This window comes from Rhinichthys klamathensis, unplaced genomic scaffold (assembly GCF_029890125.1).
Source record: "Rhinichthys klamathensis goyatoka isolate OS25496 unplaced genomic scaffold, OSU_Roscu_1.1 h1tg000180l_1, whole genome shotgun sequence".
Taxonomy (NCBI): Eukaryota; Metazoa; Chordata; class Actinopteri; order Cypriniformes; family Leuciscidae; genus Rhinichthys; species Rhinichthys klamathensis.
Genome location: NW_026606708.1, coordinates 2,917,516 through 2,943,761, shown reverse-complemented (window position 1 = coordinate 2,943,761; position 26,246 = coordinate 2,917,516). Strand labels below are relative to the sequence as shown.

The 26,246-nt window shown below is 37.8% G+C and overlaps 2 protein-coding genes across 4 annotated transcripts; one reads left to right on the top strand and one right to left on the bottom strand.

Annotated features, from left to right (window-relative positions):
* Positions 1-262: 262 nt before the first annotated feature.
* gpr173 (G protein-coupled receptor 173) lies at positions 263-10,241 on the bottom strand. Its single transcript, XM_056261048.1, has 2 exons — positions 9,140-10,241; positions 263-3,056 (listed from the first exon to the last, which is right to left on the bottom strand). The coding sequence occupies exon 2, from the start codon at positions 2,823-2,825 to the stop codon at positions 1,662-1,664; it is 1,164 nt and encodes a 387-aa protein (XP_056117023.1). The 5' UTR covers positions 2,826-3,056; positions 9,140-10,241; the 3' UTR covers positions 263-1,661.
* A 5,591-nt stretch (positions 10,242-15,832) lies between these two features.
* On the top strand, positions 15,833-24,845 carry foxp3b (forkhead box P3b). 3 transcript variants are annotated; one of them, XM_056261045.1, is made up of 13 exons: positions 15,833-16,099; positions 18,752-18,909; positions 19,077-19,166; positions 19,268-19,376; positions 20,040-20,154; positions 20,242-20,346; positions 20,457-20,544; positions 20,763-20,837; positions 21,064-21,202; positions 21,780-21,856; positions 21,950-22,051; positions 23,698-23,819; positions 23,980-24,845. In XM_056261045.1, exons 2-13 carry the CDS (start codon positions 18,754-18,756, stop codon positions 24,044-24,046), a joined length of 1,245 nt encoding a protein of 414 aa, XP_056117020.1. In that variant the 5' UTR covers positions 15,833-16,099; positions 18,752-18,753; the 3' UTR covers positions 24,047-24,845. The 3 variants fall into 3 exon arrangements, with proteins under 3 accessions (XP_056117020.1, XP_056117021.1, XP_056117022.1); XM_056261046.1 differs by having other exon boundaries at positions 15,833-16,112; XM_056261047.1 differs by lacking the exon at positions 20,763-20,837.
* The last annotated feature ends 1,401 nt before the right edge of the window (positions 24,846-26,246 follow it).

Genomic DNA, 26,246 nt, shown 5'->3' with positions numbered 1-26,246 from the left:
ATTTGACACAACCCCTTTGGGAATTTAGTTCATCCACTTATTAGCTCCTAATGAAATGGAATACTTAAAAAAAGAAATCTAAACATTCCACTAACACCTTACATGGTTTTCTTCCCTAATCTCAAACACATTCATATTTTCATTACAAGATTAAAAATCAGATTTTTGTTTGATTTCTGGTCAACAGGAGGCCGAGATACACTGTCAGACTTTAGGTTCCTTAATACAACCTGACCAACAACTTCTTTCCAAGAATCCATTCATCCTGTGTTAGTCTGTAAAACACAGTAAATGCAAACTAAAATACATCTAATGCAACCTACCTGTCACTCACATGATTGAAAATGTAAAGTCTGAAATGATCACTTTCCAAGATACAAGTATGCAAATCACATATTAAAAACCTTTTGTATCCGACAGGCTAGCAAACTTTCTTTCAAGTAATTCAAAACACAAAAGACCAAGTAACTTCTCCTCTACAACATCTTCTGTGCAAGCGTTCGGAAGGATAAATGATCGGTTGGTTTAACCGAAATACATCATTAACAGATCAGTATTCAATACTGATCCGTCTCTTCACAAAACAAGTAACAGTAAAATACTTCCCCTTTTCTGGTTTCAACATCATAAGATGGTCATATATTCAGATTCATTATGGAAATTATAAAGGCATGAGTTGTTGTGTGCAATGATATGAAATATTCTATAAATTAAGTAAATAGAGCTGAGAGAAAAAAAGACAAATTAAAAAACAGAATAAATTACAGTAAAACCTCAGGGAAAGAACCTACAACCCTGAATAGGCCATAATTCACACAGATTCATATTTTCAGTCAGCTCCTTTTGTCTACAATCCCTTTGAATCAACATTATTTGTTCTGAAAGTTGCTTTTTATACACACTGTTTTTCATGAGCATCTTAATTCCTGCCCGATGAAGCCACAGGAAGGATTCAGCCCAACCAATTAGCATAAATTGTAGGAACTTTGTCTTTTTTTTTGTCAGCCTCATTCATTCCTAGAGGCTTATGCTTGGCACTCATTCTTAAAAATAGTTTAATCTCAAGTTTGTTTCCCCTTAAAGATAAGGTAATACACATGCACGTTGAGTATTTTTGAATCATTAGTTCAAATAATATAAATTACTCTGCCAGGAGTGCAGCTGTTCACAAGGCATGAATACGAATATTTTTGCAAATCTTTGATTCAAGGCCCTCAGGATCCTGGTAAAGGGATACAGATACTGAGCCAAATCAAATGGTAATGTTTGTTGAGATCGATCATAAGAAGCCATTTGATATAGCCTTCATACATTCACCATAAAATAGACCATCAGTTTGGTTGATTTGTGAATTTGTGAACCACCCTAAAGCGAAACATATGGTTCTTCAAACCTGTTCAAGAGTTGATTTACCAAACCACACATTAGTGTAGAGCCCATTTTGCCCTTAAAATCTTTAAGGTGACAGTAGATGCTTATTCTGTGACATCCACCCTTTTAAAGCATCTTAAACTGAATCAAAGGCCACAACAGCTCTTAAAGTTTGTCCATGTCTCCATAATTACAGACCTCTCATTCCCTCCCCCCCTGGCTGTCCACTTTCCAACCATCCAGAAGAGAAAGAACAGAAAAAAAAAACCATTATGAATGAACACTCATCTTCACATGACACAATAAGGCTCACGGGGCAGTTGAGGTGGAGTTCTACAACAGGGAGGCAGGTGGGCCAGCAGGCCCTTCTTCAGGTCCTTGTTGAGGAAAAAGCAGATGATGGGGTTCACACCCGCCTGGGCGAAACTCATCCACACGGTAGTAGACAGATACCGGTGCGGGATGGTGCACGCCTTAACAAAGACCCGCCAGTAACAGGCCACAATGTATGGGGACCAAAGCACTAGAAAAAACAAGGTGATGACATAGAACATCCTGCCAAGCTGTTTCTCAGCCTTAAACTCCTCCATGCCTAGCAGGCGTCTGTTCTGGTTGTGCAAGTTCTGCCTGATGCCCAATAAAGTGGGAGGCATTGGGCCACGGCCGAACCCTGCTATCCAGTTTGCGGCAGCCTGGCCTGTGGCTCCAGGTCCGTGAAAGGTCCAGTTTTGGCTGATGGCTGGAACCATTTGGACCGGCTTCATCTTTCTGTGTTTGTATTCGAACAGCAGAAGCTTCATGTACACCACGTGAGTGGCCAAGATTAGCACAGCCAGCATCAGCATAAAGCCTAATGTGTCGTTGGCCTTGAAGTAGCGATGTTCGAAGATGCACTGGTCCTCCTCACGGATAAACTTGTAGGTGCCGACGTCAAAGACGGGCGGGAATGCCATGGCGACCGACAGCGTCCAGACCATACATACCACCGCCACACATGTCCAGAAGGTCATTCGCTTGGAGTAGAACCGGTGGTGGGCGATAGCCATGTAGCGTGTGACACTGATGCAGAACAGCATGAAGGCAGCATGGAAGCAAAAAAGGACGGCCATGAAGGCCACCACCTTGCAGCTGAGCACGCTGTAAGTCCAGGCCGAGCCATTCTTGATGGACACCAGCACGAAGGGAAAGCAGACCGCCGAACGGATGGTGTCGGCAAGGCAGAGGTCCAGAAGAAAGTAGTAGGGTGCCTTGTGAAGGGCTCTGTCCCTTAGTACCAGCAGGGATACCACTAAGTTGCCCACCAGGCTGATGCAGATGATCAGCCCCAGAAGGACGAGTTTCACATAGGTAGACACGGCTGAAGAAGGTGCTCCACCCATCATGCCACCTGTTGTGGACACCACAGCCGCCAAGGGGTTCCCAGGCCCATCACTGCTTGCGTTTCCGTTGGCCATCCCTTTTGCTGCTCAAATTGCACAGCTCCTCCTTCAACTCCTCCTTTACCCCCACTTCCTCCACTCCCTCCTCCACCTCCGCCACCTCCAGCTGAGCTGTCGTCCGTCCTCGTGGTTGCCTTTCGTTGTTGTCTCAAATGGAAGGAGAGAAGCTTGATATGCATTGCCCCATTTTGTACAGTTTTCTTTGGAACGTCCCTTTAAACGTGCCACCTCTCTTGGCCTCCACACCTGTGAATAAAGAACAAAACATTTGTTACAAACAAATGCTGGTCTTTAATGGCCACAAATACAACTGACTTTTGGGGAAAGTATATCATTTCTGTAATGCCTGGGAAAAAAGATGTTTAGGTCAAGAAGAGTTGAATAACATGAAGTGATATTGATGCAGGAAAAAATAATAATATTCTTAATACCAATAAAAAAAAATTTTTCTTGCAAATAAATTGAGCACTGAGGAGACCACACTAATACAACAGCAAAAATAAAAAACATAACTCTAAAAATAATAATAAAAATAAATAACTACAAGTACTATGGCAATTCATAAATAACGTGAAAAATTATCCAAAAACATTCAGGTACAGTAGACTTAAAAAAATAAAAAATAAAATAAAGAATAGTTGCCATGTGTGGAAACATACTTGTGATGAAATGTATAGGGGGAATACTTGAATAAACTAATGATGGTCGACCATTATTAGTTTTCAAACTAAACTAATTTTGGTCGACCATTATTCCCAAACATTATTTACAGTCCTGTTTCGCATGTACATACCATGTACTTATTGTAGTAATGACACAAACTGGGTAAGGTTCTAACCCTAAAACCTACCCATAAACCTTACATTACTCAGTACTTTTGTGGGTAAGTAGACTACTGTAACATATATTCAGTCATTTTTGTCTTAGTTTCATTTTCATGGACTTTTAGCTTGTTTCTGTTTTCCTTTGTCCTAGTTCCCGCCAGTCTTTAGTTGTCATAACTAAATTAATTTGTCATTCTGTTCAGCTGTGTTCACCCTTATTATTGCTTGTATTTAAGTGTATGTGTGTTCCCCCTCAGTTTGTCCTGTCTCGTCAATGCTAGAGTTGGGTTTGTTCGCCTGCCTTGATTTGAGCCAACCATCCCCACCCAGTAGACCTCCCAGACACCTGATGACGGCCTCCCTCCAGCTAAGTCCTTTGGTGTCTGGGAGGTCTACTGGGTGGGGATGGTTGGCTCAAATCAAGGCAGTCTCTAGTGTCTACCCCCGATCCATACCACAGCCTGACCCAGAGCCCAGTCCATCACCACCCAATAGACGGATACTATGCCTAAGCCCCATGCAGACTGGAAGCTCTGAACCACAGAGAGTCTGACCAGGGGCGTGAGCCGGCATCGTGGGAGTCCTGTGGAATTCTAGGGTACTGAAGCGAGCCCCAGCCACCCTCCCGCCACTGAGAGTGAGTACCGGCTAGACCTAATGGACAGTTTATGTGATTATGGAGAGATAAATTCCTTGTGTCCCTTTTCTATCTTGCCAGAATATGTATCGTTTTCTTCAGTCCTGTTAAACCCGCCCAGCCTCCCTCTCCCACCACCTCTTCAGCCTGCCATCAGGGATGCTCTGTTTTTTGTGCTGTTTTCCATTCTCCTCCTCAGCCATTCCTGCCACCCAGTTGTCATCATTCCCCATCGGTCCCTCTGTGTCACCTCTACCTTCTTTCAGTGGCGTGGTTATACAGAGGACCTGCTGGGAGCCAATTCCGCCTGGGCGTGATGAGCCCGTGGCTCCAACTCCAGCCTCTGAGTGCTCTGTCCCTCTTGGACCCATTGTCCTTACTCCTATGCCTGCGCTACTTCCTCCCTCGACTCCAGTGTGGAAAATCGGGCATTCGGCCATGCTGGGCTCCCTTGGACCGTCGGCTCCACCTGGGTCCGACATCATCACGCCTTAGCTGTAGACTTGCGTGCGGTCCGCTGCTCTTCGCCCCTCCACCCCTTCGGCTTTAGCTAGCTCCGCCCTCGGTCGCTCCAGCTCAACCTCTGCCTTCCGGATACTTACCTCTACCATTTCGGCGTTCCAGGTCATCAGCCTCCCATCGCTCCCTCTGCTCTCCGTCTGCGCTCTGGGCTCCACTACCTACGGCTGTTTCTGCAAGACGCTCCCCCGAACAGTTTTTTTTTCTGTTGTTGTTTTTTATGTTTGATTACATGCACTTTAAAGATACGCATTCCACTCAGACCAAAATAATAAGGGGGTCTGGAGACATGTTTTTAAAAGTTGAACGTCTTTTAACTTGGCACGGAATCTGACAAATATGCACATGCGTGAGATGCTGAAAAAGATGCAAATAGCTGCACACCTGTCTAAAGACTCCACTGTAGCATGTTTACATAAAAAAAAAGGAAAATCTGGAAATGCAATTGCGTGGCTCGGCTTCTTTGGCCTCTGTGTTGTGCGCAATCTGTGCATACTCCCAAAGAGCGCAAATGCGTTCATTCAGTTTAACTTGGACAGAACGAAAAAGACTGTCGCACAGCTATTCAAAAATCTGCTGCATCTTTATTCTAACTGCGCATGTTAACGTCATATAGACAGTGCTAAATAGACATTTAATCTGGATTACGTAATCAGAATCCAAAAATGTTATACTTTCTAATTAGATTATATTACATTTTAAAATGCTCATAGTCAGATTAGTTTTATGGTTTACATGATTACATATTCACACAATGGCAGTAAATTGTTAATATTTTTTTAATTCTCCCTAATTGTTCTTTTTAGTCTTTTGAAATTTCCTTTTAAAAATACCATTTAGCTTTGACTACATTCACAATAAAGAATGGCCTTGTAATGGTCATGTAAGTAAATCTGCGATGCTTCTAAATTTGGGGACAAAAGCACCTCTCAATTACACCATGCATGAGATAAATAACTAAATTACGAAACACTACTGATATCAGTATGGTACACAATAATCCTATTGTGATCAAACACAACTTTTAAGTGATCAAAAAGTAGACAGAATACATTACATAAAATGAGTAATCTTACGTTACTACAATTCTCATCATGTAATCTGTAATCAGTAACGGACTACAATTTGCAAGTAATCTGCCCAGCAATGCGTATAGAGGCAGATGTGATTTCTCAAGACACCTATTGCAGTATTGGGGACATTTTATGTTTGGTAAGTAATGATTCTATAATTAAGTTGATTAATTTACAACTCTAAGTGCATTGTGCATGAAACATTTATTTTCAATAATGGTAAATATTAATAATATTAAATAAAGTAAATGAAAAAAATCTTAAAACCTATATATTTGAGTGCATACATCAAATATAAACTAAAGAATAGAAAAAAGAGCATCTGACACCACAAAAGGTATTTTATTTGTGTTCACCATCAGTAAACACAGATCAATCAATAATTTGCTGAATGAGATAAGCAGGGCTCCTCTAAGCATCTGCTGTAACATGCTGAGGAACATCTTCTCCTTCTCCCTTAGTGCCGAACAGATCAGCTGTTTCCACCACACGCTACATGGCATGCCAGCAACTAGTCTTTCATGGTAATTACCTCATTGTTGCTAGGCTACAACACATGACTTTTTATGTGTTGAGTATAGGCATGTGGACCGGGATGCGGGGGCAAGGGGTGTGGGGGAAGGGGGGGATGAAAGAGTTAGGGGATAGATGCAGAGCTTCAAAACAAAGCTTTAGAATATAAAGCGATATTGTTCTAAAAAAAAAAAAATGCTTGAACTTAGTATAATGGCATGATTAATTTTGGCCACTTTTCACCAAATGTTTCTGAAAGTTCCACCTAACTCAGGCTTTCTCATTTACACCCACATACCGAAAAGGCAGTTGGTGGTATTTAGACGAGAGCATATATACTTTCCGAACAGACATGTACCCTGCTGGTGTAGAACAGCCAGCTAGCATTATCTGACTCTCAATGTGAAAGAGCACTGGTCTATGAATCCAGGCCGTATACCTTCACCTGCTGAGGTGATATTTGCAGCACTTAAAGCGCCATTTGTGCCAGCCCTCACTGGCTAACATTCTCTGGTACCGAGAAAGCTACAAGTAGACGCCAGCTGATGACAAAGTCACTGAGTACCTTAGTCCAACAGGAGATAGAACTGTGCCGACCCATTGTTTTAGAGCAGAAACACTAATTCACTTGTGTCACAGCAATTACAGCTGCTTGTTGCTAGGCTACAGGGTCCTTCTGCCTTGTGCGGTGTATGTGTCTTTGTAAGCCTCAATGCAACTCAGAATTGTATGCTTTGAGGTGAGCTGGGAAGGAAAAAGTGTCACTCATGAGAAATAATCAGCCAGAATGGAGATTAAAGTGAATTTTTCTGTCATAGAGAAGATAAAATGTTACAGCCTGTGACAACCTGTTGTAACCAGTTTACAAAATGTACAGCTTTATATCATTTGAAAGGTATTATTTGAATCAGCACTTCCACTGATTCAATTTTAGAAATTAAGTCTTAAGTAGGCTATTGTTATTGTTAAGAAGATGTTTCCAATTGTAGAAGCCTCTAGATAGAAACATGAACATTTTATAAATATTAAGTTATATAACGTACTACATGTGTATCATTGAACTTTACCTTTATGCAAAAAATAAGATATACCTGAACAAATGTTTTCCCACTGCTTAATGTCAAAATTTTCTCTTGAAAAACAAAAACAAAAAAGTAGTTCAGTGACCTGGTATGAGGGGAGTATTAACATTTTTATGTTCCAAAGATGACAATTTTCAATATGCAGATTGTATCGATTTGCGTGCAAATAGTTCCCACAGTAAATTCAGCATTTAACATAGGCTATATGCCTTGAAGACAAACTGGTCTGTTGGCCTACATGTAATCTAATGAATTTAAATGTCCCTTATGAGGTAGTACTGTACTGTTTTCTCACTATACAGCAAGGCAGTACTTCCCTAAACACCTGTTTATCGCTATGCACTGCAAAATGATTCTAGACAAAAAGGTGCAATGCCAAAAGGTTGGATTTTTAAAATGTTGCTATCACATATAGTTTCAGACAAAGTACTTTTTTCGTAACTATCAAATAGTTTAATAATGTGGGGTAAAAAGTCCATAAAGATGGTAGAGCTAAAGGTTCCCAGTGAAAACCCCCCACTGTGGACAAAACTCTTCCAAAAATGAATGATATACAAAATGTATACAGAAATATACAATTGAGACAACATTTGTTAATTTACAGAATCAGAATACACACACACACACACACACACACACACACACGCATTTTGCGTAAGCGAGGACTTTAGCTCCATTGTAGCTACCCATTACAGTGGTCATCCCTTGGGTTATCATTATGTTATATTAATTATTCGGACTCTTTAATATTTCCCTACAGAGATTTAGTGTGCTCTTATTTCGGATTAATAGTGAGAAGGCCTTCGATGTCGTTGGGAGGAGTCAGGTGTAAAGGGAGTTGGTTGGAGGTAGAAGGCTGCTGGATAGCAACAGCAGTGAATATCGCTACCGTGGTCTCGGTGGGAGGAGGCGACGCGGAATTCACCAACCAAACGAGCCTGAATCATTTCGACTCTCCCACACCTATCGTTTTGATACGATAAAAAAGAACAACGTGATCCCGTCGTTCGTGGCTAGCTTTTAGAAAGTGTTTTCTCCGTATCTCCATCATCTTCATTTGCGACAGGCTATCGGTGCGCTTGCGATGCACCATACTGATATAGCCTACATAAATCGTTTACTGAACTAGAGCCTGTTTTACAGCGCGTGCGTTGTCAATGGGTTTCTGTGAAACACCTGAAAAACATGAAAAGAATGTATTGCTTTGAGCTAATGACGTGACTCGCACAGCCAATACGCAAAAGTGCAAATGACCCGTATGGACTCTGTCAGGGCGCATATAGGCTACGACAGTCCCAGACAGTGTCACACTGCTATATCGTTATCTAACTCTCTTGGGTGCGATTCACATCTTCTTAGAGCACTGTGACCTGCATGGTTATCACTAGATATCATGAAGAACTATACGGCGTCTCTCCCTCTCTGTGTGTGTCTTATTCCGCGCGCGCGTCTGCGCGTTTGCATGAGGGACAATGAACTAACAAATGCATAAAACAGGCCTGCATTTCCCTTCAGTATACATATTATGCGTCATGCCGAGAGTCATGGATGTTTATTTTTTATTATTGACTTAAAAAAAAAAAAAAAAATTTAAATGCTCGAGCAATTGTATCCCCCATTTTATAATGCTAGTTAATTATAAAACATGAAATGGAGAGTCATAAAGTGATGGATGTCTTACTTGTAATTCTTGGTCTTCCTCCAGACAATGGATCTTGTCTCGATAGTAGGCCTTAACGGGAGCTTGTTGCAAATATTAAAAAAATTGAAATAAATAAAAAATTGAAACGCACAAAAAGGTGCAAATTGCGTTTTTTCGACCCGACACAACGCGTTCAATAAATCGCTCATGAATCCAAATTGTAATCCAAGATGAACCTCGACGTCCTTTATGAACAGAGAATGAAAAATATATATAATTAATTAATTAATACACGGAATGGTCACGTCTGAAAAACAGAAACAAGACCTGTTTCACTGGAAAGTCTTTTGCTGAACGGGTTAAACAATATTATGCCAGAAGCTGGAATATTACATACATACAGGTTTTAAAAAACAAAAAATATCGTTTCCTCTTTTTTCGTGTGCATGTCATGTCTTCGGGTTTTCCATAAAGCTAGGCCAAGCCTTAGCAGTATATTCCCATAACACGGTGACTAAATCAAGTAGAGTTTAATAGCACAATTACTCTATTTCTGCAGTGTTTTTGTGGTTTCGATTAATCCTGAGACACAGCGTCAGTATCATTATATTGTACGCAGATTTAGGTGTGTAAATAACGACTGGCTCTCGGTACTGGGCAACAAGACAAGACGCTTCTTCCCATCTTCATTTTCTTGCTGGAGCCAAAGACATTTTCTCCCACGCCACACCGATTCACATCTTATCTTCGACGGGAATAAATCCGCTTTATCAAGCATCATCCTTCGGTACATCCATTGGCATCAGCGTTGTCCTCTTACATAGTGTAGTCATTCTATGTGGAGACATGTACACAGTACATGTAAGCGCCCTATATATTTAAAATGCATAAGCCTGGTACGGTCTGTGATGCAAGGCGCAAAAAAGATGGATCACACATAGCAGTCAGAACCGAGTCTTTGCTCGGGAATTCGCCATTAAAGTCAGTATCCCGGTGCCATCGCTGAATTAAGAATGTTAACGAAAAATTAAGGAAATTAAATGGGTTCTTCTGCGAAGGAAACAGTGGCTCTCGTCTCCGCGCTCTACCTCAGTTTTCTCTGGATCGGATCCCTTCGGAAACGCCTCGGGATTTTTCGGCAGCCTCACTTACCTTGTTCTTCTCACTGTGGTGCACTGAAATCATAGGCTAGACAACCACAACTTTTAAACGGCCAGTGTTAAAAAATTACAAAATTAGTTTTTTTTTTAATTTTTTTATAGGCCTATAATTTTGATTAGATATTTGTTTTCCTGTTTTGAATTAATGAAGAAGGATGGTTAACAATATAAAAAAAAAAAATAAAGAGTGTTTTAAAAAATATATAGAAGTAGCTATGTTATTTTACCAAAATAAAAACAATACAAAAACCTACAAATATAGGCTATAGGCTACTTATTGATATAGCTAACATTCTCAATCCTTCATCCTTAAACATTTTACCGTAAACAAATACGAAAAAAAACATTCAAAACAATAAAAAGATATTGATAGGCTATAGGCATATCATTATACACCGTAGTCGGTAAAAATAGGGCCCAGCTAGTGTTCTAATGTTACAATGTACAGTTCTCCTCTATGGATTTTGGGTCTTTGGCACATTTTTTATTGAAGAGAGGAATGTTGTAAGCCAGCTCGCTCAGTAGGCCCTGGGTGTGTGAGCGTTTAATCTACCTGTAACTTCCTGGTAAAAAGGTGTTTTGTCTCTGCGTGACACAGCGATCCGCTGCGTGCCCTCATGCCTGGCCAAACAGCTGCCTGAACCGCTGGAAGCCGCATGAACAGATGGCCTTACCCGACAAAAAGGAAAACCGACCAGAGGACACACATTCACTCACCTGAAACGAATGAAAGTAGGCCTACAAAACTGACATTTTTAAAGTTGTTTAATTTTTAGGCAGCACAAAATGGTGGATTTACCATATAAATAGATACATAGATCAATATCCCCTTTCTATTTGCTAAACGAATCTTGTGTGATGCTTAGCTGTAAGCTGTTACTACATCCGCTGCTGTTGTAGCCTACATTAATGCAATGCAGATGGTCAAAGTTTCAAATAGTTACTTCACAGAGCAAGTTTAAACGGCCCCTGAACTTTGTTGTAGCCTATACTCTGGTATATCACCACCATCATCTTTCATTATGATTATTAAGATAATTTTATATAATTTTCGTAATAAGCAAAGGTCTGTCGTAACACTAGAGCCTCAAATGGAAAAAGCTCTCTGGGGTTCAGGAGCGCCCTCTAGTGGAAAGAGTTATAGATCGCTACAGTACTTACCGGTAGTCCAGTTTATTTCAAGGTATAGAAAAACTTAATTTGGCCATATATAGGCCCGGTTTCACAGACAAGGCTTAAGCCTAGTTCCAGACTTAAATGCATGTTTGAGCTGTTTTAACTGAAATCAACTTGCACTGGCATATCTTAAAATATGTCAGTGCCATTGTCTCAAGACGCACACCAGTAATGTATTATTTTTTCTAAGGCATATATTAGCATATATATTATTTTTTCTTATAAAACCTACTTAACTAATTGAACTAAGGCCTAATCCTGTCTGTGAAACCATGCCATTGTGTTCTTAATTACAGTAAAGACACTGTGATATATATATATTTGTTGTGATGTGATGCATGGTGACATCACTAATGCCTCAATTTAAGTAATTAAAGAAATTATAATTTCTTATTATAATAAGTAATTATTACTTATTATAATAAGTAGTTATTATTTAAACGATTATTTAAGTTATTTTTTACATTATTAAGTAGTTAAGTGAACTTTAAGTTATTATTAAAAAAATGTTCTTTGTGTTATTTAAAAAAAATATTATTTTAGAATATTATTTTAAATATTACATATATTTATACATGCATATTTATATATTACTCATTTCATATATAATGATTTCAATACTCATTTCATTGCAGTGTTTATCATTTTCTAATAGAATTTTGACATAATTCTGAAGATAATGAGTTTTTCAGAGGAAAAACTGGCTTAAAACCGTTTTGTTTAGGTAGTCTATGACTCAAAATAAGGCTTATAATGAATTAACATCCGCTTCGGCTGCATCAGCATCCATCCCTCACCCATAATGCAGTTCAGCTGTTTAAAGCATGCAGGGCCTAGCCTAAATAACAGATTTTTTTAAGAATAGTCTTTATTTACAGATTTAGATCAATATTATACGTAAGTGGAGCATGGAATTTGTTCGTTCATTCTAAAGAGATTTATTTGCGATAAGTAAGAGCTCCTTTTGTAATTAGAAAGAGCTTTGTCACTCGTTCCAGTGAAAGTGTTTATCTGTGCAAATTTGATGGCAAGTAATCGTGTGACTGTCGACGATCACTGACGGGCTTTCAAAGGAAATCAGAAAGCAGCTTATCAGAAATCAGAACGTGACATGTGTGACATTTGCCAACCACAAAAATAAGAATTCTCATCAAAACAAACTTGTCGTTTGCTCCTGAGGACAGTCCCATATATGTAAATTGAAATTTTGTGTGATTGCAGCAGCAGTCTTAGTTGTTATTTGCTTAAAATTAAGCCCTACTTTAAGTTCAGTCATTTTGAAATGGACGCACTGATTCAGCTTTAATGCAGTGTGCACTTATTATAATTAAATAGGCAAAATATAGCCTACTAATATTTAAATGATCACATTTGAAAAAGCAAAAGATTTAAATATTTGCCACTAAACTTTTTTCCCCCGTAAAACCTACTGTATAATAATAAAAAACTTTAACCTTTGAAGAGGTAATCTGATATGTTGATAATTGGTGTTAATTATAGTGGAAGCTGAGCTGAGTTTTTCCAATTCAGTCATTTTGTTAATGAACACATGGCAGTTGTTAGAATTTTAAGGTCAAGTTCACACGGTCAAATTGTACAATGTGAAATACCCAGTTTTCAAAATCCCAGCCAGTTTCACTTTTCAATAACAGAACTTAACTTTGGTCAGACACTGGTGGCACATATATGATAATTCTCACATGAATATTGAGGTCATGTCACGTCAGTGACTAATATAAAATCAGTATTTTACGCCTACAACGGATCCGAATACGCTGAATCAGAAAACACCTACAATAAGAAATACTGAGTCATACTTAAAACAGATTTAAATCCCATTTGTGTAAAAAAAGATAAATATCTACAGAGGCAGATATCCAGAAACATACAGATTTATGCCAGGAAAATGTCATACTTCAGAAATAGCCAACATGCTGAAGTCAAAGTCATTTACATTTATTCAGACATTTTTATCCAAAGCGACTTACGTTGCATTTCAAGGTACACATTTACATTCTTATCAGTTCTTGTTTACCCTGGGAGTCGAACCCATGACCTTGGCGTTGCAAGCGCCAACGCTCTACTGTTTGAGCTGTCCCTTGCAGCCTAAAGATTTTAAAGGTTATGAAAGCTGCCAAGTGAATCAGTGCACTTTTTTTAGTTGATCATCCTTAAGGATTTTTTTTTTCAGCTTGATTCATTCAGTGAGAAAGTGCAACAGATCTCACTTAGGATATTTTATACTGTGATATATTACAATGTAAAATAATGATCATATATCGTGTCAATCTACAAATACAAAACAGCAAAGATATTAAAGGGAAATGTATCTCATTATTTACTCATGCTGTGCTTAACCCGTGTGACTTTCTTTCCTTTCCAGAACACAAAAGAAGATATTTTGAAAAATGTTGGTGTTCAAACAACTCTGGACCCAATTGAATTTGGACAAAAAATCTTCAAAATATGTTTAATGTTTTTCATCTTTCAATATATATATATATATGTCATTAGTTGAATGTCTACATTTATTGCCTGTGATTCTTCTTCCTCTTAAACCACATACTGTAGGAGAGAAATGACAATAAAGCAACTTTCATTTGATGTATGGCACAGCATAGGGAATCGTTAACTACTTTCCTTCATATGATATATAATGATTTATCCTTCACACTTTTCTTTTATTTATAGTTATGATAGTAGCACAAAAGGATGCAGCGAATATTACATGTGATATTCATACAATGACATGCATAATTTTTTAGGAATTATGCATTGACTGCATGTAGAGCTAAATATGTATGTATGCATTTATGTATTTTTTTTATGGAGCAATTGTTATTTATATTCTGGTTACATTGGTCAGTACTGAAAAGAAAACCTGAGGGGAAAAGATTCAAAATCAAAATGATAATGAGACTTTTTTTTTTTTTGTATTATTAAAATCATTATTGTTGATGTTATTGCTGTTTTTGTAATGACACAGATTAATTAATAATGCTATTCAGCCCCAAGAAACCATTTTATCTCCCTCAAACAACAAATCATATGAATTTATAATTCAAAATGATCCAGCGCTGCTTTTGACATATTCACCGTGTGACGCCAAATAAACACCTTTTCACTGGAGTGTGTGTGTATAACTCAAGAGCTGTTTTTGAATACCCTTACTGTGTTGTTTGTGGAACGTGCCCGTTTCCTTTGTGATGACACTAAGTATTTTCTGAGCATAAATAAGTGCTGGATACCGACTTCTGGCAATGACACATTCTATGTGGGAAGGTGGCAACTTCAGGTGAGTCTTAAAATGCTATTCAGCTCTGTGGAAACTATTCTGTGAAAACTAAACAATGTGCTAAAGAGTAAATGAGATAAATTTTCCTACAACTTAACAGATGTGTTGCTAGATACAATTTGTGTTTTGGAAACCTCTTTTTTTGCTTTACATTTACTTAGCTCTGTATTTGCTGGAATTTATGACCTTAGTGATTATTGACCATAGACCAGTGAATATATAATACATATTTTTTAAATATAAATAAATAAATATTATATATATATATATATATATATATATATTTATGTGTTTATACACACAGTGCAAATATAGTATATGTATGTCATAATACATTATAATATGACATAGCAGAAATGAGACATATTATTGCCAAAATATGCCATAGGCTATAGCAGCACAACATTTTTATTAAATCTTTTTTTAATTTGTTATAATTTATTATTCATATATATATATATATATATATATATATATATATATATATATATATATATATATATATATATATACTTTATATGTACTGCATATAGCCTATATACTTTATATGTACTGTATATAGCCTATATATATACTTTATACGTACTGTATAATAATATACTATATATAGTACATATAAAGTATATATAATATATATATATATATATATATATACACACTGTATATATTATAATATATTTTATAGTATAATCAATTTGTGAGTTTTTTCTTGTAATGTGTGAACAGGTACTGTATTTCCATTATAATATGACATTGCAGAAATTAGACATTTTTTATTACCAAAATATGCCATAGGCTATAAAGTAGCACAGCATTTTATTAAAACTTTTTAATTTGTTATAATTTGTTATTCATAAGTTTAAAAACAACAAAAAAACAACAACAATGCATAATCTTTAAATAATATTTTGTCTCTTAATATCGAGATAAAATAAAAATGTACAAGAACATCCCTTTTTCCTTTTAATATTGTGCTAACCTTTCTTTGCTAACCTTAACCTTGCTAACACTTTATCATAACATAAAGCATTTGTTTAAGAGTAATATGAATAGCACACGTTTTCTTGTGTAAGATTAAATTAATCTTACACAAGAAAACGTGTGCTCAACCCCTGCAGACTGAGGTGTAAGATGGTCTCCGCTGCATGTGTCCTTTGACATTCATAGAAGAATTACATTACCTCATGTCATGATCTACAACCGTTGATATAAATTGAATAATCTAACATTGCATTTACTCCTTTGATGTGAGATTTTATCTCTTTCTTTTTTTTTCCAGATTGTCAATTTTATGCTATAAAGATCCTTTCACTCTCGTTTTTAACCAGAACAGCACAGGAAGACAACGGCTGACTACAAAGGCGCAAGGTAAAGAAAGCTGGTGAATATTTACTTGCGTGTTTATGAAATATGCATGATTTAATAGTGCCTGTTGTTAAATGACAACTTTGGTGATATAGTATTCCATGCTGGCATTAGATGAGACTTTGGATTATGATATTTCCAAAGTATCCAAAATTTGTATGGATACTCAAATCTGCATTCACTTTATCTGCATGCACATTATATTGGGATTCTAATTCAAATATTTAAAATGCACGCTTATTTACATGAGGAAAAATTCTCAAATGATAAGACTAATATCAGGTTTTTATTTGAATGCCTGTTTTGCATATCTGAATAATATTTTAATCATGTTAACCAAGCAAATAATGATACAGTATGATACAATGCATGTCACACATGAAATTGAGATACTGTATTTGCTTAAATTATAACTGTTTATGCTTATTGCACATAATATACGCCTTCAAACATTCAAACAATGGAAATATGAGAGTGGGAGGATGAAAGAGATAAAGTTATGGTCACTGTGAGTCATTTTGTTTTTTTCTCAAAATTTTATTTGGATAACAACCAGATTTCACCAAGTCTAACAAAGTTTAGATTTTCAACTTGTTTCATGTGGTAGAGATGGTAAGGAAAGTAGCTGACAAATATTGATTCCTAAATGTAGTTTCACTTAGATTTTGTCTTGTGAGGCAGGGTAAAAACTACACGTAGGCCTATGTGAAAAGAGGAAAAAGAATCAAGCAAGATAGTGAGTAATATTCCATGAATTGTGTGAACCTGAAAGCAGTTTCATATGGGGTGGTAGACATTGTCTAGAAAAGCGACTGGAATAATAATGCAAGCATTATATTTTTGTTGTTCTTAAGATGAAATCCAAATGATTTAATTTTTTTATAATTACATTTGCTTGCATTTGATGTTTGTTTAAAGTGCAGAGATGCACATGAAAACAAATCATTTCATTGTAATATAAATGTATTGTTTTATAGTGAGACGCTCTGATCTCAACTCAGGCTCAATAACATCATCAACCACATTCTATTGCTGTCTTATCCCTTATCCTGTTCCTGGGTTGCTTTTGTGCATGTTTTTGCAAAATGCAAAGTGTGTTTGTGTGGTTTCCTGTGGTAGGAGAGGTTTGTGTCTTTTTTTGACAGACAGATGTCACGCACATTCACATTCAAGCAACTCTCATGTTTAGGTTTTTCTGGAGACCGGAAATGATTATGGTCTGGTGGCTACTGTAAATTATCTAGTCCGTCCACACATAGTCACTCACTGCAATTTCATGTAATCATATCAGCACTTTCCTTATTGTCCCTCTTGTTTTTTTCTGTGAAATTCCCATAATATTTCTTTCACCTTCTCTATAGTAGCCTAATTTTTTTAAGGCTTGCCATTTTTTGCATACATTTACAACATATTTTCATTTTTATTTAAAGGGTATTCACCAATTTTTTTTTTAATTCACTCACCCTCATGTCGTTCCAAACCCATAAGACTTTTGTTTATCTTCGAAATACAAATGAAGATATTTTTGATAAAATCTGAAGATTTCTGTCCCTCCACTGACAGTCCACGCAACTTTGAAGCTTCAAAAAGTTTATTAAGAGATCGTAAGACTAATCCATATAAATTGAGCAGTTTAGTCCAAATTACGGTATCTGAAGGGACACAGTCACTTTATATGATGAACAGATTTAATTCAGGCTTTTATTCACATATGAACATTCATCAACGCACACATCAGATATGGTAAACAGAAGCTCAAGCATTGCTTGACGTGCGAGAACCAATGAGGTTACGCAGCACGTTTGAGCTTCCACAAGAACCAATGAGGTTTGTTCTCGCGAGTCAAGCAGGTTCGGTTGAGCTTCTGTATATGTGAATAAAAGCCTAAATCTCCTCATCAAATAAAGTGATCATGTCTCTTCAGAAGATAAACCGTTCGATTCATATGGACTTATTTGACAATTTCTTTATCAATGTTTTGAAGCGTCAGAATTTTGGGTGAATAGACTTTCATTTTATAGATTTTCATAAAAAAATATCTTCATTTGTGTTTTGAAGATGAACCAATGTTTTATGGGTTTGGAAGGGTGAGTAATTGATGACAGAATTTTCATTTTTGGGTGAAATAACCCTTTAACTAATTCCTCTTCAGAATTTGGTAAATTGAGGAATCAATTTAGGTAAACTCAGGTATTATTGGGGGTTCATGAAGTAGCCTATACTGAGGGGGTCAGTGGACTGATATATGAAAAAGTGTATTTGTAAATGTGGTTCCAAATAACGAAACAACTTCTCATATCTAATCTTATATGCATATCTAATTCAGATGATTCCATAGTAAAGACTAAACAAACAAAATAATGTAAAGAGTCAAAGACAAATGTCCCTAATAATTAAAGTAAAGTAATAACAACGCTTACACCATGAAAGCATTATAAATAAATACATGGATACATACAATGCAATACAAAATGTATTGTAAATTAAAGCAATTATATTCTCAGATTGTCTAATACAGAAAAATACAACACTAAGTTAACGTTAAAAAGCTAAAGTTCAGTTAATTGTTTCATCCTCTCTTTCACATTATGTGAAATGTCTAAGTTTATGACGCTGTACGCCAATTTGCAATCTTTGTCAAACTCTTGAATTCAGGAATGCCTCGGTCTGAGAGAGAAAGTGAAAAGAGGGTGAGTGGGAGAGAAAATGAACGACAGCCACAACTGAAAGAAGAGCGTGACGCATCTCCCCCTCTGATGAACGAACGTTCTTCACACCAGTGCGTGGAAGATCTTTCATCTGCTGTACGTTCTGTGAGTGAGCATCATTTTCTGTAACAATGCTTTAAATGAAGACATCCCTTTGCTGGTTGTTTGCATTTAAACTGCATTTTCGGACGATTCCAAATCATTTCGTGTATAGATGTGTTCTTAGTTTTCTTGATACAGTAGCCTATATGAACTGCAATATATTTCTGTAGAATTCTGCCCCTCAGACAGTGGGATCAGTCCAGCTCAGCCATACTGCTCCTTCCAACAACTCTACATACTTAAAACATCCAGTATGCCAGGTAGCTTCTGATGATTAAAGCTACATGAAGCTCTCAGAGAATGGCCTTTATTGTGGAGAGTGTGTTAGCGTGATTCTCTGTGTGTTTGTGTACGTATGCAGAGAACTGGTGATGAGGAACGGATGCATTTTTTTCAGCTGTTGTTTCAGAATTCTCGAGCTGGCCAGATCAGGCCGTCTGTACTCCGCTCTACGGCTCTCCTGCTTCAGGGTTTGTGTTCCAATGAATTATTCAAACTTTAAAAAAATTTCTTGACAGTCAAAGTAGTGAAATCCACAGAGATATCATTATATTCCATATATGTACATGTTCTGTCAAGCACCAATGTTTTGAAACACATACACTGCTGCATGTAACCTCTTCAAAGCGTTTCGACTCAAACGGTTTCAAAAGAAATAAAACAGAAGTTTTCAAACTCTCTCTGAAGGAGGTGCTGTATGTTTTATATAATAGCGTTGACGTCGTACATTTACCCCTTGTAGAATCTGCAAAATGTTGATCATTTTTGTTTACAAAGAGGGATCATAAAAATTGCATGTTTTTTCTTTATTTTGTACTACCCTGAATAAGCTGTTTCATAAAACAGATGTTTAGATATTGTCCACAAAACAGAATAACAAAATTTTCTCACATTAAGTTGAAACTACTACTACTAATTATTATTATTATTATTAGTAGTAGTAGTATTGTTGTTATTTAAGTTTTAACATTTACTGCATGCTATGCAATTATTTGACCACAAATGTATATATATATATATATATATATGTGCGTGTTACATATGAAAACAATACAATATATAAAAAATAACTGAAAAAAACAACAATTTTTTAAAGTATTCACAGGTATGCACTATTTTGCCTCATTCTTTAGCAAATGACAGTCACCCAGCAGCCATGAACAGAAGAAAAGAGACCGATCACAGCGCGCAGATTTCCATACAAGCTGTTGCTGACAGGAAACAATCTCCCAGCTTACACCATCAGAGGTAAGTATCACTGAAAAAATAACCATAAAGGTAATTAATGTTCATCAATAAGTATATTTACATCCTTCCTTCACGTGTCCTCCTTAGCCCTGTCCAGACAGAGATACAGAGATCCAGCTCTCTGTATATAAATGGACAATGTCGCTGGCCAGGCTGTGATAAAGTCTTTGAAGGGTACACACATTTTTTGAGGTAAGTCTGTATTTTATTTCAAATCTGAAATGACGTAAGCGAGCTTCCCTTGTTGGAAACTTATCCTTTTCAAACTGAAAGATTCCTCTTTTGATTCTCAACCTGTCTAGACATCTGAACCGAGACCACAGCACAGATGAGAAAACTATTGCTCAGTGGCGGGTTCAACAAGACCTGGTACGCCACATGGAGAATCAGGTACATCAGTGATACAATCTCTTACTAGCAGCACACATAAGTCTTGCTCCGTGCATCATTGATTATCATCAGTTATTATGAATGAGGCGTTGAAAGTGAATCATGGTTTCATTGGTTTTGAGTCACTGAGTGTGAACCCAAAAGAATCACACAAAAAGATCTTGGTAAAAGTGGTTGAGAACCCACTCACTCTAATGTGCCATATGTGATGACTTCAGCTCATTCAGGAGAAGCAGAAACTTCACGCCATGCAGATCCACCTTCACCTCTTTGACTGCATCTCAACATGTACTGTAAGACTCTTCAGAATACTCTATGAGCCATGCAGCCACAAGTTTCATGAGAGCATACAGAAATAGTGATTCTCAGTGAACATGACATTTCCTATTTGTGATTTCATAAAACGTCAGTAAATCTATACAAAGTGCAGTTTGACTCATTTCAAGATGTTAACGACAATCTATAGCTGTGCTTAACACTGCTCTCATATTAAGCACTGACTTGTGTGTTCTCCATCAGGGAGTTGCTACAGGTCGGTGGAGGCCGCTGGCACCAAATTTGCCCCCGTTGGGGGAGCCAGATGGCAGGACAGAGAGAGCTAGGGAAGCACCGGTACAACAGGACCCCTGGCACATACCCCCACCACACATGCTGCCAGGTAAAAACCTGCTTAAATCCAAAATACACATCTTACTGTGCCCCTAAACACACATTCCAACTAAAGAGTTTCTTTAAACAAGAATAATCTAATCAAGTGGAACTGAAAAGGTGAAAAATATACAGATGGATAAAGGTTACCATCCAACACTGTTTACAATGAGAAGCCCACACCCACCTTCTGCTTCCTTCCCATTTATGTTATTGGCCAGAAAGTAGAAAGTTGGTGGTCTACCACTATGACTACAATTGAAGTTGTGATTTAGCTTGTTTCCTGTTGTCACAGTTGGCATGCCTGCAGACCACAAAGGCTACCTTAGATCTGGACCAAAAGCAGTTCACACGCCCTCAGCTGGATTTGTTGCTCATAAACAAGCTATTATAAAACCTTGATTTCGCATTTGCTAGGTGCATTGTGCAAGTATGTTATCGAAAATGACTAACTCATTTGCATTACCCGGCAGCAAAACATAGCGACACATACAGCACAATGACACATATGAGTGTTTGTTGTCAATTTCCAAGAATTATTGTGTGATGTTTTGTTTTTTAGTCAGTTGGTTTTCTGCCAATTACAGATTTCGTTAGCAGTGTTGAATACTACAAATATGCCAATATACGACCTCCATATACATATGCTTTTCTAATCAGATGGGTAAGTACAAATATATATATATATATAATACATTTTAATGCTCATTTTAAAATATAAACATGTATAAATAGGATTTATCATTGATTCCTACAGTCAATCATGGAAGCCACAGAGAAACAGCGGACGTTAAATGAAATCTACAATTGGTTCACAAGAATGTTTTACTATTTCCGTCATAGTTCTCCTACATGGAAGGTACTAAACATGCTGTCGCACCCAACTAACTATCAGTTTGAAACCTAGAAATGGTCCTATTTCTAAGTTTAAAGCTTAAAGGCACAATATGTAAGATTTTTTCGCCACGAGAGGGCGCAGTTTCCAACAATAACAAAGGCGTAGGTTGATGACGCAGTGATGAGCTGAATGATGGGACTTGCTGTCAAGCTGATGGATCTAATAATGTTTATGGATGAGTGCAAAAATTCATGTTTTTTAACATTACATTGGTAAGAAGCAGGTCGCGATTGCTAAAGAGACAGATATCACACGCGAGTCCCGCGGATATAAAGGAATAAGGACATTTAATTCTACCGAACTACCCGCAAGTGCTGGATTACTCACACAGGTCAGTTTATTAGACGAATTAAACTTGTGAGGTAACGCAGCGCTGCTTCACTTGGTCTAATGGTGTGTTCACACCGAACACGAATAGAGCGTCAAATACGCGTCTATCGCGTCTAGTTAGACGCTTGAACATTCGCTCGAGTTCAAATTTTTCAACTTGCGCGGAAGACATTCGCGGCAAACGCGTCGCCCAATTCGCGTCATTCGCAACGCCCGACGCGAATGATGCGTCTATTCGCGTCTTTGCATTGACTTTGTATGTAATCTACTCGCGCAAATAATTAAATTCGCGTTTGGTGTGAACTCACCACAACGTTACACTATCACACTAAACGGCATTTAAATGTGTGTTGAAAGTTATAATGTTATACTACGTGTTAGTTCGTTTGCTATACGAAACTAGCAGTAAGCTAGATCAACATTAGAATAACGTACTGACCATATTCTAACATTTTATCATGTTGAGCTAACGTTATATAACATTGATTTGTTTTATGTACATTTGCTCACCTGTCTAATAAAGCTGTCAAGTCGTGACTCGTGAAGCTCTGTCAAGTCCAAGTTAGTCACGGACGTGGAGCTCTCGGCATCTCAAAAACGCCACGCTGATATTGATCCTCATTTTAGTTATCCTTGTTTGTCCCAAAGTCTGCTTGCCATGGTCTATGTTTTTAAAGAAACAAGAACTGCGTGCCGCTAAACGTTATGCATTACGCAGTTGTCCGCGTCTGTCGCCGACTTGCCATGGTTACGTAATGGCTATGGCAGTATGAACGGAAACCGAGGATAGCGCGGATATTGCGTCATTGACAGGCAAAAAAATTTTCCGGGACGGCCACTTATTTAAAATTGGAATTTCTCTGAAATAAAAAATCTTTGGAGACTTTTGGGATATTGTAAGTACACAACTGCAGGAAATATATCACACTGTGCAAGGGATTTTTGGATGTTTGAATACAAAATTCTTACATATTGTACCTTTAATTTAAAGATTTGGATTTTTTTATATAATATTTTTCAATACTGTGAGAGACTGAAAGATTTACTTGTGTGTCTAATTTAGTGCCATATGAATTGGCTAAATTAAAACAAAATAAGTTCTAACCTTCAGCAGGTTGATCTCTGATATCCTGAGATTATTAGTCTCTCTAGCACTTTGGGACATTATATTTTTGTCCACATGGTGCCGCTGTTGACATGATAAAATCATGTTGAATAATCTCACTAAACACCACTAGACTTTCTGATTTATAACTGCTTTAACTTTTTTTTCTCAGAATGCTGTGCGACACAATCTTAGTCTTCACAAATGCTTTGTGCGGGTGGACGGAAGGATGGGGGCCGTGTGGACAGTGGATGAGGAAGAGTTTCAGAAGAGGAAAGGGCAAAAAATCAACAGGTCCTCTCAGGTTCTTCCCACATCCTTAGACAAATTACATACACAATGACATGTTCAGGATTAACAAAACAAGAATATAGATTAAATTCATAAAATATACTCTTTTTCTTTGGAAAGGCTGACAATGTGACAAAGCAACGTCTCATATGTTGTTTTACAGGGACTACACTTTGAATTGGCTGACACCCTTTTCCAATTGTCGATCCCATGAAGCCTCAGATGTATAATATCAATAAAAGCCACAGAGTTTCAGTGAAACGTTTTCCAAATGTTTAGTGTGGTATGAACAAAAATGAGGCTCAAGTTTTATGATTTTAAAGCAGAGTTTTAGTCATGATCCTGAAGGATGAGATGGTTTGATAATATTCATTGAGCCTATCTATCTGAAAAATGTCAACTAGTCTTCTTTAAAAATAACAATGTTACTGTCTTGCTAAGTCTAAGTAGAAAAATATGACAAATAGCATATTTATGTACTCTAAGTTTTCTTTTTAATTCATAGATAGATAGTGGTTATAAATGAATGCATGCATTATTTCTGATTAATCTTTTTATGTTCTGTTCTATATCTGATTAAAATGAATAAAATAACATAACATTAGAAAAGGCTATTCAAAATTTCCCTTTGAGAGACCAGACTCCAACCTGACCAGAAGAGGGCATCTGTGTGTACTGGCATGTTTTTGGGTGTGGTAATTCTGTAACAGTGCAGGCAAAGACAAAAAGCATCATAAAAGCTGCTGGAATGAAAGACAAAGAAATTTCCTATACACTTCTAAATTGTATTCTGATTATATTTATGCTGTATAATAGGCTAATTCAAAACTGAATCACTGAAGCAGGCTTAAGGGCAAATTGTATGTTGATTAAAACATGTCTTGATAAATTCCTCACCATGCTGATTTGAATTACTGTAGAATTCCATCCTTTTTCTTCCTCAGATGTGCGAATGGCTGCTTTTTCACCCTATTTTGCACACATGTGACATGCTGCAGTCTAGAGAGTAAATAAATCTGCTGCATCTGTTCCCCTGTGGTTCTCTGTTTTGTCTTCCAGCTTGATGGGAACGTATCCATCCCTTATGATGCTTCAGCCTGTGCTTTTGTGCTCCTCTGCCACCACAGGCTTTTGTTCACCCTCATATTCCAGTGCCACTATGTGAATTCCCACAATGCTGATGATGGAGGTTGGGACTGAGGGCATAAGGGAAATATTTGTTTACTAGATTAGGGATAATGTACAGTAAGTCAATCAATCTGCCATTACGCTACTTAAGATCGTATATTTGCAATTAACGCTGCCACAAAGTCGTAAATACCAGTGGGAAGCTTGGGATTTTCTTTAAGCCCCGATACAAGTTGGGGGCGTGTCAGTGTGAAACATGGCGGAAAACATACTCAGTTACTAACGTAACCAGGCTACGCAATACTCATTCCCTACTCTCAGGGAACCAAGGTTACTAACGTAACCGAGTACGTTCCCTTTCGAGAACTGTCACTTCGTATTACGTAGCTATACACAGTGGGGAAGCAATGTAACACGCCACACTATCAATAACTGGCTGCACATAGGGAGCCTAGGAAGTTTTACGAGGCTCACAGAAACAAGCCAATACCAAAAAAAAACATGAGTGATAGAACCAGACCTGAGTCGGGTTTTATAAGGGGATTAATGTGCTTATAAACAGTAATATGTTAGACTGATAAGACCGGACACCGTCTGTTCTAAATCATATAGAGAGGACTCTAACCTGGAGGCAAGGAACCTGCATATTATAAAATCTCACAAATGTGGACGGCGAAGACCAACCGGCAGCCGCACATATGTCTTGGGATTGGTATACCAGAAGACCACGCACATGAACAGGCCATGCCTCTAGTAGAGTGGGCTCTAGTGCCTTTGGGGCAAACCTGACCCACCGAGGCGTATGCTAGATAGGCGTATGCTAGTCCCCTATCCATCTAGATAGTCTCTGCTTCGTGACCGGAGACCCCTTGGTTCGGCCACTTAAATGGCACAGAACGCTCCAAGTAGACCTTTAAAGCTCTGACAGGGCAAATTAGCCTACCCATCGTTCTCCGAGGGGGGAAGAGCTGATAATGTGATCACCTGCACTCTGAACAGAGTCGAGAGCACTTTAGGTACATAGCCATGTCTCGGTTTGAGTGTGACTCTGGAGTCACCAACCCCAAACTCCAAGCAGGAAGGGCTCACAGAGAGAGCCTGCAGATCTCCCACTCGCTTAACTGATGCTAGGGCCAGCAGGAGAGCAGTTTTTAATCGAAAGTGGCTTAAGATCAGCCGACTGTAGCGGCTCGAATGGGGGACCCTTCAGGGCCTCAAGGACCGTGGAGAGGTCCCAGCCCGGTATAGAAGGTGGCCTGGAGGGATTCATCCTCCTGGCTCTTTTAAGAAAGCGAACAACAA

What these genes read in the sequence shown, in the direction of transcription:
- gpr173 (XM_056261048.1), bottom strand. Translation starts at nt 2,825, where the DNA reads ATGGCCAACGGAAACGCAAGCAGTGATGGGCCTGGGAACCCCTTGGCG.
- foxp3b (XM_056261045.1), top strand. Translation starts at nt 18,754, where the DNA reads ATGCCTCGGTCTGAGAGAGAAAGTGAAAAGAGGGTGAGTGGGAGAGAA. An exon ending in GGGTACACACATTTTTTGAG is followed by an intron (nt 20,347 to 20,456) that starts GTAAGTCTGTAT and finishes CAACCTGTCTAG; the next exon opens with ACATCTGAACCGAGACCACA. An exon ending in CCCACCACACATGCTGCCAG is followed by an intron (nt 21,203 to 21,779) that starts GTAAAAACCTGC and finishes TGCCAATTACAG; the next exon opens with ATTTCGTTAGCAGTGTTGAA.